At 39.7% G+C, this 14,794-nt stretch overlaps 1 protein-coding gene across 1 annotated transcript; it reads left to right on the plus strand.

Moving 5' to 3' along the window:
- The first annotated feature begins 704 nt into the window (after positions 1–704).
- On the plus strand, positions 705–12,345 carry LOC120251716 (probable LRR receptor-like serine/threonine-protein kinase At1g53440). The gene is made up of 18 exons (XM_039260352.1): positions 705–821; positions 894–965; positions 1,042–1,113; positions 1,251–1,322; positions 7,041–7,115; positions 7,243–7,308; positions 7,412–7,471; positions 7,718–7,756; positions 7,854–7,903; positions 8,248–8,609; positions 8,709–8,904; positions 8,997–9,161; positions 9,483–9,601; positions 9,756–9,966; positions 10,058–10,295; positions 10,374–10,524; positions 10,631–10,799; positions 12,268–12,345. The coding sequence occupies exons 2-18, from the start codon at positions 898–900 to the stop codon at positions 12,324–12,326; spliced, it is 2,172 nt and encodes a 723-aa protein (XP_039116286.1). The 5' UTR covers positions 705–821; positions 894–897; the 3' UTR covers positions 12,327–12,345.
- The last annotated feature ends 2,449 nt before the right edge of the window (positions 12,346–14,794 follow it).

Genomic DNA, 14,794 nt, shown 5'->3' on the forward strand with positions numbered 1-14,794 from the left:
GTCTCAAGACTTAGTGGCTCAACCTCTATACCTATATATAAACCCATTATAATTCTATTACACAATCGATGTGGTACTATATTTCCAACATAAACCATTAATATTAAAAAATAAAATAAAAGGTACAACATATCCACTAGATGTGGAAAACACAAACAAACATAGAAACAATGAGGGAGATGAAAAGATAAGGTGACGACGAAAAAGCACTCCCGCCAACTGAAGTGTACGAGCAAAAGCCTATTCCACCAAAAGCTCCGGACCTCACACTGAATTGTCGACCACCGGGGATATCGACATGAGGCTCTATTATATTATCTCCAGAGAGCAACGAACGCTAGTGGCAAAGACTTCCAGATACACAATCTTGTTCCTAGACCTACCAAAAAATGAAGACAGGGCCCTAACCAGTGCAAACACTAACATTGGGCCCACCCGACCCAATTCCAATATGGAGTCCCTCCAACCACCACCCACCCACATAGCATTAATAACATGGTCCACATTGAAGACGGTTTAAACCAGGAAGGATCCCCAACCAATGAAAGCCCAACACCCAAGTATTTAGACCAATGAAATGGTGACACCGAGGAGGGATTTCTCCCAGTTTGTGATCTTTCTTTCATAGTTTGTGTGTAATATAATAAATTAAAATAAAAATCAAATTGATGTGTTCCGATCACATTTAGTGCCAAATACAAAAGTGATCAACATCACCCATCTTTCTTTTTTTTTTTTCCATTTTGCAGTAGAATTGATGGCAACCCAATCTCTGGCAAAATTCCTGCTTTCATTGGAAACTGGAAGAACCTCAGGACGTTGTGAGTGCATAGCAATGCAAGTTAAATGTGTTCCCTAATGAAATTTGAGTTTAATCTTGAACTTGAATGCAGAGCCATGCTAGGTACCTCCTTGGAAGGGCCTTTCCCTTCCAACGTTTCTGCATTAGAAGCCTTAACGGAATTGTAAGATTCATTTATGAGTTTTATTTTGCTGTTTATCTCCATCATATTTTGGTTATACAATGTGTTTATGTGGCAGGAAGGTGTCGCCTCTGATAGGAGGTGATGGGAAGTTTCCACCATTACAGAGAATGCCATATATGCATATATTGTATGTGTGTTTTTGTACATAAGTCCGTTTACTTTGGTTACAAGAGTTTACAATCTCATCTTCTATAATTCATAGCAAAAGTATTATAAATTTGTGGTTCGTTATTATTTTTTTATTTTTTACTTGGGTGTGTGCAGGATTTTGAGGAACATATCACTATCTGGTGAACTGCCTGATTATATACAGAGTATGACAAAGCTCAAAACCTTGTAAGTTTTGTAACTCCTTTTTAGGAAGAACGTGATACTTGTGTGGGAAAAAACTACACTCTTTATTTCCTTAATCCAAAATACCTATATACATGTATATCGAACTAACTGATAAAAACAATATAGTTAGCAGATTAATATGAAGTGAAATTTGATAAACTAAACTAAAAAAGACACAATGCCAACAACTTTTGTAACTTTTGAACTTCATTGAATAATAACAAAAACTAGTAGACTGATAGTATTTCTGTCTACAGTATTGGTAATCTTTGTTGGATTTTGATTGTAATTTAAAGGTGTTGTTAAATTTAAATCTCACATATGGGCAATCTGTAAATAATAGTGTATTAATAGTCATTATATTAAGTTAAACTTAATTATGTCATCAAATAAAATTGTTGGGAAATTTGAGCCTCAATGCAATTTATGTAAAGTGTGTGCCGTTTTATGTGTGGAGAGTGTTAGATGTATTATAGTATTGTATATATATATACATGTATATGTATGGATATACATATATGTATACTTATGTGTTCTATATGTAGACCCAAAGGGTCACTCATGTCTGTTGTTCAAGGTATGAGGACTTTGATCCATTCTTCATCACTCTCTTCTAACATGGTATCAGACGCCTAGGTTCTTCCGGCCGCCGCCGTCACGCACCGCCACCCTTCTCTCTCTCTCTCTCCCTGAGCGCCCCACCAGCTCTCTCTCTTTCACTTGCTGGTCTCCTCCTTTTTCCATTGCCAACACCGCCGAACAAGACACTTGCATTCTTCTTCCAAACACAAATATCCAAATCAGCTGGACCCACAACCACTTACACCTTTCTTCCAAACACAACGAGACAATTCGGCTGGACCCACCACAAAGACTTTGTTCTGATATGCTGCGGCCCACCCTACCTTGAAGCATCTCTACAAACCAAAGAAGACAACATGGGCCTACAATATAAATATATGTATTTAATCTGTGCATTATTTACTGACAGCGCACTATTCTATATAGTAATATATATCTATATTTATGGTGAATCCTTATGGTTTCAATCGTGCTACTCCACCTCTTCTTCCCTACGCCTCCCGCCTCCCCGACACATTCCGTCAAGACCTCTCTGCTTTCTTTTATCCCCATCGATCGCCAGCTTGTTGGCGATGTTCTGGCAGTTCTAGCAATCATATTTGACGGATTTCTCCCCCTCTATTGGTAATGCCTCGTTCGCCTGAGTTGCTCCATCCTGTTTCGGGTAGTTTCATCCTCTCCGGCTTCTGACTCGGTGCCTCTCTTCACATGACCCCTCGATGCCACTTATCCGCACCATTCCCATTTACCCTCTCACGTAACCCGTGTTCGCCTCACCGATGGCACACTTCTTCCCTGCTTTCCTCTACTCGATCATTTCTCTTCCGGTGATTTCTCAATTCCTTCGATCTCTCATGTTCCCTCGTTTATCCATGAATCTTATATCCATTAGCCGACTTCATCGATCATGATTGTCGAGTTATCTTTGACCGTACCTCTTGTCGTGTCGCGAGGATCGCGAGTGGGACGGTGATAGGCACTGGCCGTCGTCAAAATGGGGTTTATGCGTTGGATTCCCTTCGTCTTCCATCTTCACCTGAACCCGGTCATCACTGTTATACTGCCGTTCAATCTCATCATAAGTGGCATCATCGACTTGGTCACTTATGTCCGTCTCGTATGTCGTCCCTTGTTCGTCATGGCGTTTTAGGAGTCGTCTCTCCTCCTTCCGATGTCGTCTGTCTTGGCTGTAAACTTGGTAAGCAACTCCAACGTCCTTATCCCTTGAGTGTGTCGCAGACTACTGCTCCTTTCGAACTTATTCACTCGATGTTTGGGGGTCCCGCTCCCTTTGTCTCTAAAGGAGGTCATCGCTATTATGTTCTTTTTATAGATGACTACACTCGATTCACTTGGCTTTATCTTATGCCTCACCGTAGCCACCATTCTGTCTATTTATCGCTCTTTTTTCCGCTATGATCCACACCCGGTTCTCGCCTCTATTAAGACCTTCCGGCTCGACTCGCGGTGAGTACACCTCTCACGCCTTTCGTGCCTTTTCTAACCTCAAGGCACGCTGCCTCGATTATCTTGTCCCCGGGGCTCATCCTCGAGCAGGGGTCGCTGAGCGTAAGCATCGTCACATCTTAGAGGCGACACGTGCTCTTCTTCTAGGTGCATTTCTTCCCCTCATTTTTTGGGCGAGGTGCCCAAGACTGCTTGCTTATCTCATTAACCTACAACCCTCCTCTTACCTTAATGGTCGTAGTCCAGGTGAGTGTCTTTATGGGACACCTCCTCGTTATGATCATCTTCGTGTTTTTGGTTGTCGCTGCTTCGTTTTGCTCTCACCTCGGGAGAGAACAAAAGCTAACTCGCCCGATCATTACTTGTGTTTTTCTAGGATATAGCCTAGAGCATAAAGGTTATCGTTGTTATGATCCCGTCACTCGTCGTATTCGCATCTCCCGTGATGTCACGTTTGATGAGTCCACACCTTTCTATGCTTCTCCTTCTTCCACTGAGTCCCCATCTCCCTCTGTTCCTTTATCTTTCCTTTTTCCTAACCCTTCGATTGAGCATACTCCTCCTATGTCTTCCTCTTCTCCATCATACAACCCTCCTGCCGAGTTTCTTTCTCACTCCTCTCTTGACCCCTCTCCTCCTTTATCTGTTGAGTCTCCTGTTGTGTCTTCCCCTCCTTTATCTGTTAAGTCTCCTGTAGTATCTTCCCCTCCTCCCTTGCTTCCTCTCGCTCACCCACCTGTTCGTTTCACATACCACCGTCGGAATCCTGCAGAACCTCCATCTCAGTCGGTCATCTCTGACACCTCTCCTACTATCGATCCAGCTCCTGAGGTACACTCTCACACTTATTCTTTACGTGATCGCTCTACTTTACATCCCCCTGTCCGTTATGCTTCTACTAGCACCAGTGTTTCAGATGTCTTTGAGCCAGGTACCTACCGGGAAGCAGTTCGATTACCTGAGTGGCGGACTGCCATGGCAGAGGAGCTTGATGCTTTGACTCGGACTCATACGTGGGATCTCGTTCCTCTTCCTCCTCATGCCGTTCCCATCACCTGTCGTTGGATCTACCGTGTGAAGACTCGTTCTGACGGGTCTCTTGAGCGCTATAAAGCGCGTTTGGTTGCTCGTGGCTTTCAGCAGGAGTATGGTCGTGATTATGAGGAGACTTTTGCCCCAGTAGCTCATATGCACACTGTGCGCACTTTGGTTGCTGTTGCTGCTGTTCGTGGTTGGGTTCTTCATCAGCTTGATGTGAAGAACGCGTTTCTTCATGGGGACTTGAAGGAGGAGGTTTACATGACTCCTCCTCCCGGCCTTCGGGTGCCTTCGGGATCTGTTTGTCGTCTTCGTCGCGCCCTTTATGGTCTCAAACAGGCTCCACGGGCCTGGTTTGAGCGGTTCAGTACAGTGGTTGAGGCTGCTGGTTTCACCCCGAGCATACATGACCCGGCAGTCTTCATTCACTATTCCTCTCGTGGACAGACCATTCTTCTTCTATATGTCGATGATATGATCCTTACCGGTGATGACTTTGCTCACATTACCTTTGTGAAGCAGAAGTTATGTGAGACCTTCTTGATGACTGATTTAGGTCCGCTTCGTTACTTTTTGGGTATCGAGATTACTTCTCATCCTGATGGGTACCGTCTCTCTCAGCAGCGTTATACTCACGACCTACTTGCTCGCTCTGGTTTGGTCGATACCCAGTATTGTCGCTACACCGATGGAGTTACATTTACAGCTTCGTGCCTCTGATGGGATTCCCTTATCTGATCCTTCTCGCTATCGACATCTGGTTGGCAGTTTGGTTTACTTAGCCGTCACCCGTCCAGACATTTCTCATGCAGTTCACATTCTCAGTCAGTTCGTTGCGGCACCCACTTCTGTTCATTATGCTCATCTTATTCGGGTACTACGATATCTTCGTGGCACTGTATCTCGTGGTCTGTTCTACTCACGTCAGTCTACTCTTCAGTTGCAGGCCTATTCTGATGCTACTTGGGCCAGTTCTCCTGATGATCGTGTCTCACATCACTGAGTTCTTTGTATTTTTTTCTTGGCTCTTCTCTTGTTGTTTGGAAAACCAAGAAACAACCTACTATTGCCTAGTCTAGTCTCGAGGGTCGAGGTTCGTGCGTTGGCTTCTCACCGTCCGGGGAGGTACTTTGGGTCGCGTTCGATTCTACTGAGGACTTTGGTGTACCTATCACATCTCCCATTCCTATTCATCGTGATCGATCTGGGAGCCCTTCAGATTCTCTGCAGATCCAGATCAAACATGAGTCGACCAAACATATTGGTGTGGATGCACACTTCACACGATGCCATGTACGTGCCCAGACTGTGTCACTTCACTATCTTCCTACAGAGGTCTAGGTGACTGATTTCTTCACCAAGGCCCAGACGCGTGATCACCATCTATTCATGTTATCCAAACTCAAGACGCATGATCCGCCTTGAGTTTGAGGAGGGGTGTTAGATGTATTATAGTATTGTATATATATATACATGTATATGTATGGATATACGTATATGTATACTTATGTGTTCTATATGTAGACCCAAAGGGTCACTCATGTCTGTTGTTCAAGGTATGAGGACTTTGATCCATTCTTCATCACTCTCTTCTAACAGAGAGCAGTTGGTTGTTTTTAATTTTATAGTAGACTACGCTAGAAGTCGATGAATACGGTTATTGTACTCAAATTATATACATTTTTTTCAACAATATCCTATCATTGTGACAAACTCAAAAGACCACATAGCTTCTCTTGATTTTTTTAACAATGGGTGATCAAAGCATGTATTTGCTAATTTGTTTTGTATTCTCGCATGAAACATTGATTGTTTTTTATGCTGGTTTTCACTTTTAAACAATTTTCTCTAGCAATTTTAACAAATTATTTGCATAAGCCTAATTATAATAACATATCAGGAATTTAGCGAGATGCATGTGAGTTGCCAAAAACAATTTGATCTTTAGTGAGCATATTGGTCTTGAATACTGAATGTACATCAGGTTTAACACAGATTGTATATATCGACATAGTTTGGAGCTGAGATGAAATATAAATAAAAAGATATGCAAGGTAAAAAAGTATTTGAGAGTTTTTTTTTTCTTCTAAATTTATGTGTTTCTCATGCCAAAGTGTCATCAAAAGTCAAACACACACACCAAATAATACTACATATGTTGGCTTAATTAAGAGGTGAGGCCACTATTTGATGCAAATTTTGCATTGATTTTACGACCCCTAACATCTGAAAATCTCTACAGCTATTTAAATTTTTATATCAGAGAGTACATCGGAATACTGTCTTGAGTCTTGCATGTATCCCAAGAACCATTATGAAAATCAAATAATTAACTATATATTGGTGTCTGAATTTGCAGCTATTGGTGTAAAATCAAGTTCCTTTGTAAAAGACATGCAATTAAATCATTAGCTTATCCTTCACTCGATCGGAAAACATTTTTTATTCAGCAATGTGACTATGAGAAAATCTCTTCCATTCCATATTTAAACCCAAAGTGGGAGAACAGATTTGTTACTTGTAATCCCATGATCAATTTATTCATGCTCATTATTCAGCAAATGTGCACCATGTAGCACCCTTTCTCAGTTTCGGTTTTTTTCCTTCCTAATACAGTAATTGTCAATGCAGAGATTTGAGTTTTAACAATTTGACTGGGAAGATTCCATACACGTTTGGCAGCCTGAAGAATAACCTTAAGTATCTGTGAGATTATTGCTTATATAATTATTTATCTAAAATCCTGCTGTGATTAAGCCCTACATCTTGGGATGTCTTTAATGCTTTTCTTTTTTGTGTATACCATTCAAACTGATAGAAAACATTTATGCAGGTTTCTTACCAATAACAAGCTAAGTGGAGAAATACCAGGCTGGATATTGGATAGTGATAAAAATTAGTATGTAATGTTTTGACCAGAAGAATTCAGATTGGTTTGATCATTAATTTTTGCCATTTTTCATATATTGCATACCAGTCACTCCCGATACTGGATATTGCAGTGATCTATCATACAACAACTTTGACAGCTCTCACCCACCAGAGAAGTGCTCTACTGGGGTGTAAGTTATCACCTTAATTATGAATCTCAATGCTGCTTTACCATCTGGTTTTTGTTGGGACGCAGTGGCTCAGGTCCATAGTCCCACATCGCCTGTGGGAGACACTTCCCTCTAGTTGATATACTACCACCAACCCTTCCCTGTAACTGCGGTTATGGAAAAATTAGGGTGGTGGGTCCCTGTCTTAACAGTTTTAACTGCTGTTTGATAGGTTCTTTGCTTATCATAGCTTGTTTATTCTTGCAGGAACTTGGTGTCCAGTTATTCAACATCAAGCAATAACACGTAAGTTTTTTTACAGTTTTAATAACTTTGCATTAGAGGCGTTTAGACTTTTTTACTCCTGATGTTCTGATTGAAAACAATTTTTACTCTTTTGTAGGATTCCAACATGTTTTAGGAAAAACTACCCGTGTTCCGGACAGGCAAAAAGTGTGCATATCCTGAAACATTTTCATCTCTTTCTAAGTTTTTTTTAGAGTGAATAAAAAACAAATATTCAATAGTATAAAAAAAAATGGTATGCAAGATGTTTCACATTAAGATCATGGCCTTCCTTATTTCATTATTAAAAACTTGCAAATTCATTGGATGTGGCCTTTTTATTCTTTTCATTTCAATTTCATAATCTTTCCATTTTTATGTCCGCTAATCTTGATATGATTTGATGCAGCATTTATTTTTTCTTTCTGAATATTAGTCTTCTTGTTTACGTAAAATTTATTGTCAAACTTACATCCAATTGATGAAATGTTTGCTCGCCATAACTTCTGCAGATTCCGAATTGTTCATAAATTGTGGTGGTGGCCAGATGACCATAGGAAAATATGTGTACCAAGAGGATGACGAGAACCGAGGGCACAAAGTTTCTGAAGAAAATTGGGCTATTAGCTCAACCGGGTACTTTCTGAACAGTGAAGAACAAACATATACTGCAAGTACTAAAAGGCAAATGTTGAACACTCCCAATCCAGAATTATACACGAACGCTCGTCTCAGTGCTCTCTCTCTCAAGTACTATGGTCTATGCCTTCAAAATGGAAATTATACAGTTGTTTTACACTTTGCTGAGATAATATTCACTGATGATCAGACTTACTCCAATCTAGGAAGGCGCTTATTCGATGTGTCAATCCAGGTTTTTAATAGCCCATTTTTCTCATAATTCATCAATATTCTATCCCTTCTCATTATCTGCCTGTTCCACCAAGCATGAAACTTTTCTGAAAATATGCAGGGGAAGAAAGTTTTGCAAGACTTCAATATTGCAAAAGAAGCTAATGGTACAGGTCGGGCAATAACCAAGAGCTATAATGCAAATGTAACGAACAACACTTTGGAGATTCACTTTCAATGGTCTGGAAAAGGTACCATGGAGGTTCCTCGCAAGGGTGTGTATGGACCTTCAATTTCAGCTATCTCAGTTACACCCAGTAAGCCTCCAGAAAATCTTGCTATTCATCTGTCGTTTTGTTTTTTTCTCCCTTTATGAAACTGCTAGTTGCTTCTTCTTCTTCTGCTGTAGACTTTAAGCCCGTTGTATACAGCGCGAGTGATAGTTTCAGCAATAACAATGGTAAGCTTTCCACTGGGGCTATTTTGAGTATCGCAGCCGCTGGAGGTGTGCTGATTGCATTGATCTCAGTATTCATCTGGTTTTTCTGGAGAAGAAAAAATGCTGAAAACTCTGGTGAGATGATAAAATTGTTTTCCATCTACTATCATTCTAAAATGTCGTCTCTGTTGATTTTGTACTTACTTTGAAGAAAGAAGGCCGGGCTGAGGTTCATTTTTGGTAGTGAATCTTGTCATTGTTGCTACTTGTTGTTTTGTATGATCTACCTGCATAGTTTTCTGATTTCAATAACATGCAAGAATGTATATTGTCTTTTAGCGGGGGGATGTGTTGGTTAAGACCCCAAGTATAATTATACTTTTCAGTTAGCTTTTTTGTGGAAATAATTTGTATTTAGATTCTCATTTTTTCTGTTTCATGTATGGAAATCTGCAGAACTTCGAGGCCTGGACTTGCAGACTGGATACTTCACCTTAAGACAGATCAAAGCTGCAACTGGTAACTTTAATCCTGCAAATAAGATAGGAGAAGGTGGATTTGGACCAGTTTACAAGGTTGCTCTCTGGATCCTCATTCTGAATTGACATTATTATTCATTATTTTTTTTTTAACAGAGTGTTTTACCTTTCCTGTAATGCAATTCCAATTGTAGTTCATCGTAATCATTAACTGGAGTTTGATAACAAATATGAGTTGCATCATAAACAGGGAGTTCTACCAGATGGCTCTTTGATCGCTGTGAAGCAACTTTCTTCAAAGTCAAAGCAAGGAAATCGTGAGTTTATAAACGAGATAGGCATGATATCTGCTTTGAATCATCCCAATCTTGTCAAACTATTTGGATGTTGCATTGAGGGGAACCACTTGCTACTGGTATATGAATACATGGAAAACAACAGCCTTGCCAATGCTCTGTTTGGTAGGTTCTTGTATTTGCACGCTGATAATCTACTATGTGCTTTCTAATTCAATTAATGCCACAAAATAATGTAAAACTTGGATTCCTTCAGGTCCTGGAAAAACCAGGCTTACACTGGATTGGCGAACACGATGTAGCATTTGCCTTTGCATAGCTCGTGGGCTGGCGTATCTCCATGAGGAGTCAAGGTTGAAGATTGTTCATCGAGACATAAAGGCAACCAATGTGATTCTTGATAAAGATCTCAATGCAAAAATTTCTGACTTCGGTTTGGCTAGACTTTTTGAAGAAGATGAAAGTCATATAAGCACTCGGATTGCAGGAACCATGTGAGTAAACAATGTGTTTGCTTAGAATAAAAAGGAGGATTTTCTTTAAATAAATAAAGATGTTCATTGATCATGCAGAGGATATATGGCACCTGAATATGCAATGAGAGGTTATTTGACAGACAAAGCGGATGTTTATAGTTTTGGAGTGGTCATGTTAGAAATTGTCAGTGGAATGATCAATGGGGGTCGCAGGGAAGAGGAGGAATGTGTGTGTCTTCTTGATTGGGTGAGTAATGTTTTTGATATTACATCTATTCAGATCATGTATGGAATGCATACATGGTAGCACATAATCCACTCAAAACAAGATTAACTGATGCAATGCACTGCAGGCTGCCATCCTACAAGAGCGGGGTGCCTTACTTGAAATTGTCGACAAAAGTCTCGGTCCACACTACTTAGAGGAAGAGGCACTGCTGTTGTTGAATTTGGCTCTCAGATGCACTAATAATGTTCCGGCACTTAGGCCTACAATGTCCACTGTGGTGAGCATTCTAGACGGTGAGAATTCTGAGTCAGTGTCACCAGTAAAGCTCACCACCTGAAATAGAGGGACTTAAGGGTAAAGTGAATAATCTAGAGGGACTGTCTGGGGGTAATACACCTTATTATGATGGATAACTTGCTTATTTCTTAATTAACTCTAGGCTCAATTTGTATGTGTCTTCTGTTAAGACAGAGACCCACCACCCTAACTTCTCCATAACCGCAGTTACAGGGAAGGGTTGATGGTGGTATATCAACTAGAGGGAAGCGTCTCCCACAGGCGATGTGGGACTATGGTCCTAAGCCACTGCGTCCCAACACCCCCCTGGGCCCACAGCGGATGTGGGACCCAAGATCCTAGCCATAACTCTGATACCATGTTAAGACAGGGACCCACCACCCTAACTTCTCCATAACCGCAGTTACAGGGAAGGGTTGATGGTGGTATATCAACTAGAGGGAAGCGTCTCCCACAGGCGATGTGGGACTATGGTCCTAAGCCACTGCGTCCCAACATCTTCTACCAGTGAAAGGAGTCTTTCAATCATCATGCTATTATTGGCGGAGATGGTTCTTTGAGGTATAGAGAATAAGAGATAAAAAAGAAAATAATGCACAAGTCTTCAAGATGTGGGCAACACTTTCCTTTAGGCTTAATTTGCCTCCATCTAATTTCAAACATTCGATGTAAATTAGATTGAATGACGAATTTCTTTTAGGATACAATGAAGACCCTTGAGTATAGTTTGCACTTCTAAACTCAAGCAAAAACAATAATGGTTTTTACAAAGTGAAAGTTTGCTTCTATCTTTTGTGCACTTAAAGAACAAAGCAAATGAACTTGTGAAGAGTTTGTTTGTCATTCTTTTTTAAAGATGGTAGGAGATTATTTTTAAAGAGACACCATTTTAATAATGAGTGTCATTTAAAAAGACTCACCGCTTCAATATATCACTTCATTAAAAAGACACATTATTTTATTAATAAGACACACCACTTCATTAAAGTGACACACTATTTCATTAATGAGACACACTATTTCACTAATGATTCATCTTTTTAAATAAAACAAAACAATCATTCATTAATCAATGAAATTACAAATGACAAGCTCTCATTAGTTGTATTACAAGTGGTACTTATTAGATTAGTGTCTTTTTATTTTTAAAATCCTCTCATAGCTATTGGCATAACGTTGGAAATCCCCAGAGAATTAATTCCCCTAGAGCGGCCACAGTTGGTTGATCCCCATGGCCCCACTTTTTGCAAAGTGAATAAACCACATTTATCCACTGTTTTCCACCTGCAAACTCAACCTATCTTTCTTATTCTCCCATTTTTGAGCATTTATTAAGGTTAATAATCTTGAAAGGGTACTGAACTATGGTTATATTTCAAAATGGATACTGAACTTCAATTTATTTTTTTTTATACCACACTTTAATTTCATTTTCAACGTGATGATATGGCGAAGCTTTGACAGGTCAGATGCCCCCATGGAGTTGGCAGTTGTTATTTTTTAATCCACCACACAATATTTAGTCCACATCACTTGCCGCTTCGTCATTCCTCTCTTCTTCTTCTTCTTCTTCTTCGTCTTTGCCCTCTCTTCTTCTCCTTCTTCTTCATCTTCTTCTTCTTTTTCTTCTTCTTCTTCTTTTGTTGGAAAGTTGTAAATTTTTAGAACAAAACCTATAAGCTAATTAGGACGAAGAACAATAAACTATCTTTTTCATCTGGTGGAAAGTTATAAATTTTATAAACTTGTGCATCTTTACTATGATGTGCAACTCTTGCAAAATTTGGAACATGCCTTCCTTGTCATGAATAGATCATTGTAATTTTCGAAATATGTAATTTTGCAGAACATGTAATTATAGCTTTTACATAAACATGTTTATATTAATACATGCTTTACCTTTCTGGTTTTAATCTTATTTTTGCATAATTGAACAAGATTCACAAATGATTTCTTAAAACATTATATTAACAATTTAAGAAATTGGATTCATAGTTCTCATGTGGTGATGTAGAGAGATAGAGAGAAAGAGAAAGAGAGAGAGAGGATGAGGTTTAAGGCTTGGCTTAACAATCCTCTAAACAGGTTAATGGTTTAGCATCTTCACCCAATTGTAAATGTTATAATGACTCAACCGAGGTTAGTTTGTAATGTATTTCTAATTTAATGGTTGACACCTGGTTTGAAGAAGAAAAAGAAGAAGAGAAGAAGAATAAGAAGAAAAAGAATCAGGAGAAGAGAAAGCAAAGAAGATGAAGAAGAAGAGAGTGATGATAATGTTGCGGGTGATATGGACTAAATGTTGTCAGGTGGATTAAAAAATAACAACTGGAAACTCCACATAAGCATTTGACCTATCAAAGCCTTGCCACGTCGTTTTTCCGGCATCCACATCGACAAATTTTCACTAGATAAATAATAGGTACTCTCATGTTGAAATGGAATTAAAGTGTAGTATCCAAAAAGAAACAAATTGAAGTTTGATATCCATTATGAAGTATGACTATAGTTTAATACTCTTTTAAGATTATTACCCTTATTTATCCTCCACCCATGATTACAACCCTATTCTTTTGTTGGTTCAACCCTGTTTAGGGGGACCCATGAACAAATATAAGTCTCACACCACACACAAGGGAAAAAAAACTAGAAGAAGCTATCCCACTGATTAAGATAAGTCTTATCTTTGTTGCGTCTTCGGCATTCATAGCAAATGACCCTCTTACTGATGGTCAAGATCACGATTCTCCCTAAAGTATTATTAGTATGTCCGTCTCTCCAGTGTCTGTCGTTTATTGTATCTTTTGTGTTTTAGTTCTATTTTGCTTATTTCCTTTCATTTTGGTGGATATTATGTTTTACAGTTTAACATAGTGGCTTAGCCTTTCTTTTTATTCGAGTCTTTGTCTAGCTGTGTTGTACTTCATCTTTTTTACTTTATTAATAAATTATGTTTTATTCACCTAAATAAAAAAAAAGTATGCGGCAATTAATTTTAAATATTAATGATTATGGGTTAAAGGGATTTTGTATGGGTTGGTTTTAGTTTTTATAGAACTAATATTTATTCTTGTAAACTATGAATGGTAGAATTTTCTTTTATCATTTTATTCCAAAACTAATCTTGTCCATATATTTCATGATATGGTGGAGGTATTTATCTCCCATGCCTATGAGGATCTGGTGGTCGGTGCAAAGGAGGTAGCCCACTACTGTCACATACTTTCCATGAAGGAGAAAGGCAAGCCACTTGTTGTTAAAAGTCCTAATGTGGAGGAGGGCTTAGATCTAGCCCCGGAAGTCCAACTGATTGCGGTGGAGTGGAACTCCCATGGCGGAGGAGATGTGCGCCTCACCTTCACCCCCGATAGACAACCGGTCTATGTGCCGGTCCATTACTCTCCTCCTCCATAAAACAACCTTGAAGATCCAGTCTGGTCATTTAATGTTGATGAGGATGAGGACATGTTTTCCTTACTGTTATTCCGGTCGTCCCTGGATTGCGAGGAGGCGGCGAACATCTCAATGCAAAAGGACATGGTGGAGGTGTTCATCTCCCATACCTATGAGGATTTGGAGGTTGGTGCACAGAAGGCAAACAGCTATAATCACGAGCATTCCATGAACTAGAGAGCTAAATAACATGTTGTTCAAAGTTCTAACATGGAAGAGGGCTTCGATCGAGACCCGGAGGTCCTACCAGTTGCGGTGGAGTGGAACTTATGCTCTAGAGGAGGAAGAGTGAATGATGGTGATGGCGAAAGAGAAAGGACCCATGCATGTATGGATGGCGGTGACGAATTGCACCTTGTTAATGTGGTTGAGGTTGTGAACTCCGACATAAGTCAAGAGGACAAACTCGGCTCGCCAGTGTGTGGTGGAGAAGCCACCGACTGCAGTCACGAGGAAGGCGGTCACTCTAAATGGTTACAACATTGTTGGCGTTAAACAAAGAACATCAAATGCTAAGAAACTAGTCACCTTGGTAGGA

Source organism: Dioscorea cayenensis, chromosome 20 (genome assembly GCF_009730915.1).
Source record: "Dioscorea cayenensis subsp. rotundata cultivar TDr96_F1 chromosome 20, TDr96_F1_v2_PseudoChromosome.rev07_lg8_w22 25.fasta, whole genome shotgun sequence".
In the NCBI taxonomy this organism is placed as follows: domain Eukaryota; kingdom Viridiplantae; phylum Streptophyta; class Magnoliopsida; order Dioscoreales; family Dioscoreaceae; genus Dioscorea; species Dioscorea cayenensis.

Excerpts from the sequence above, each read along its gene's own strand:
- LOC120251716 (XM_039260352.1), top strand. The coding sequence starts at position 898 with ATGCTAGGTACCTCCTTGGAAGGGCCTTTCCCTTCCAACGTTTCTGCA. Across the intron at positions 1,114-1,250 it reads ATGCCATATATGCATATATT|GATTTTGAGGAACATATCAC; the intron begins GTATGTGTGTTT and ends GGGTGTGTGCAG. Across the intron at positions 10,800-12,267 it reads TGTGGTGAGCATTCTAGACG|GTCAGATGCCCCCATGGAGT; the intron begins GTGAGAATTCTG and ends AAGCTTTGACAG.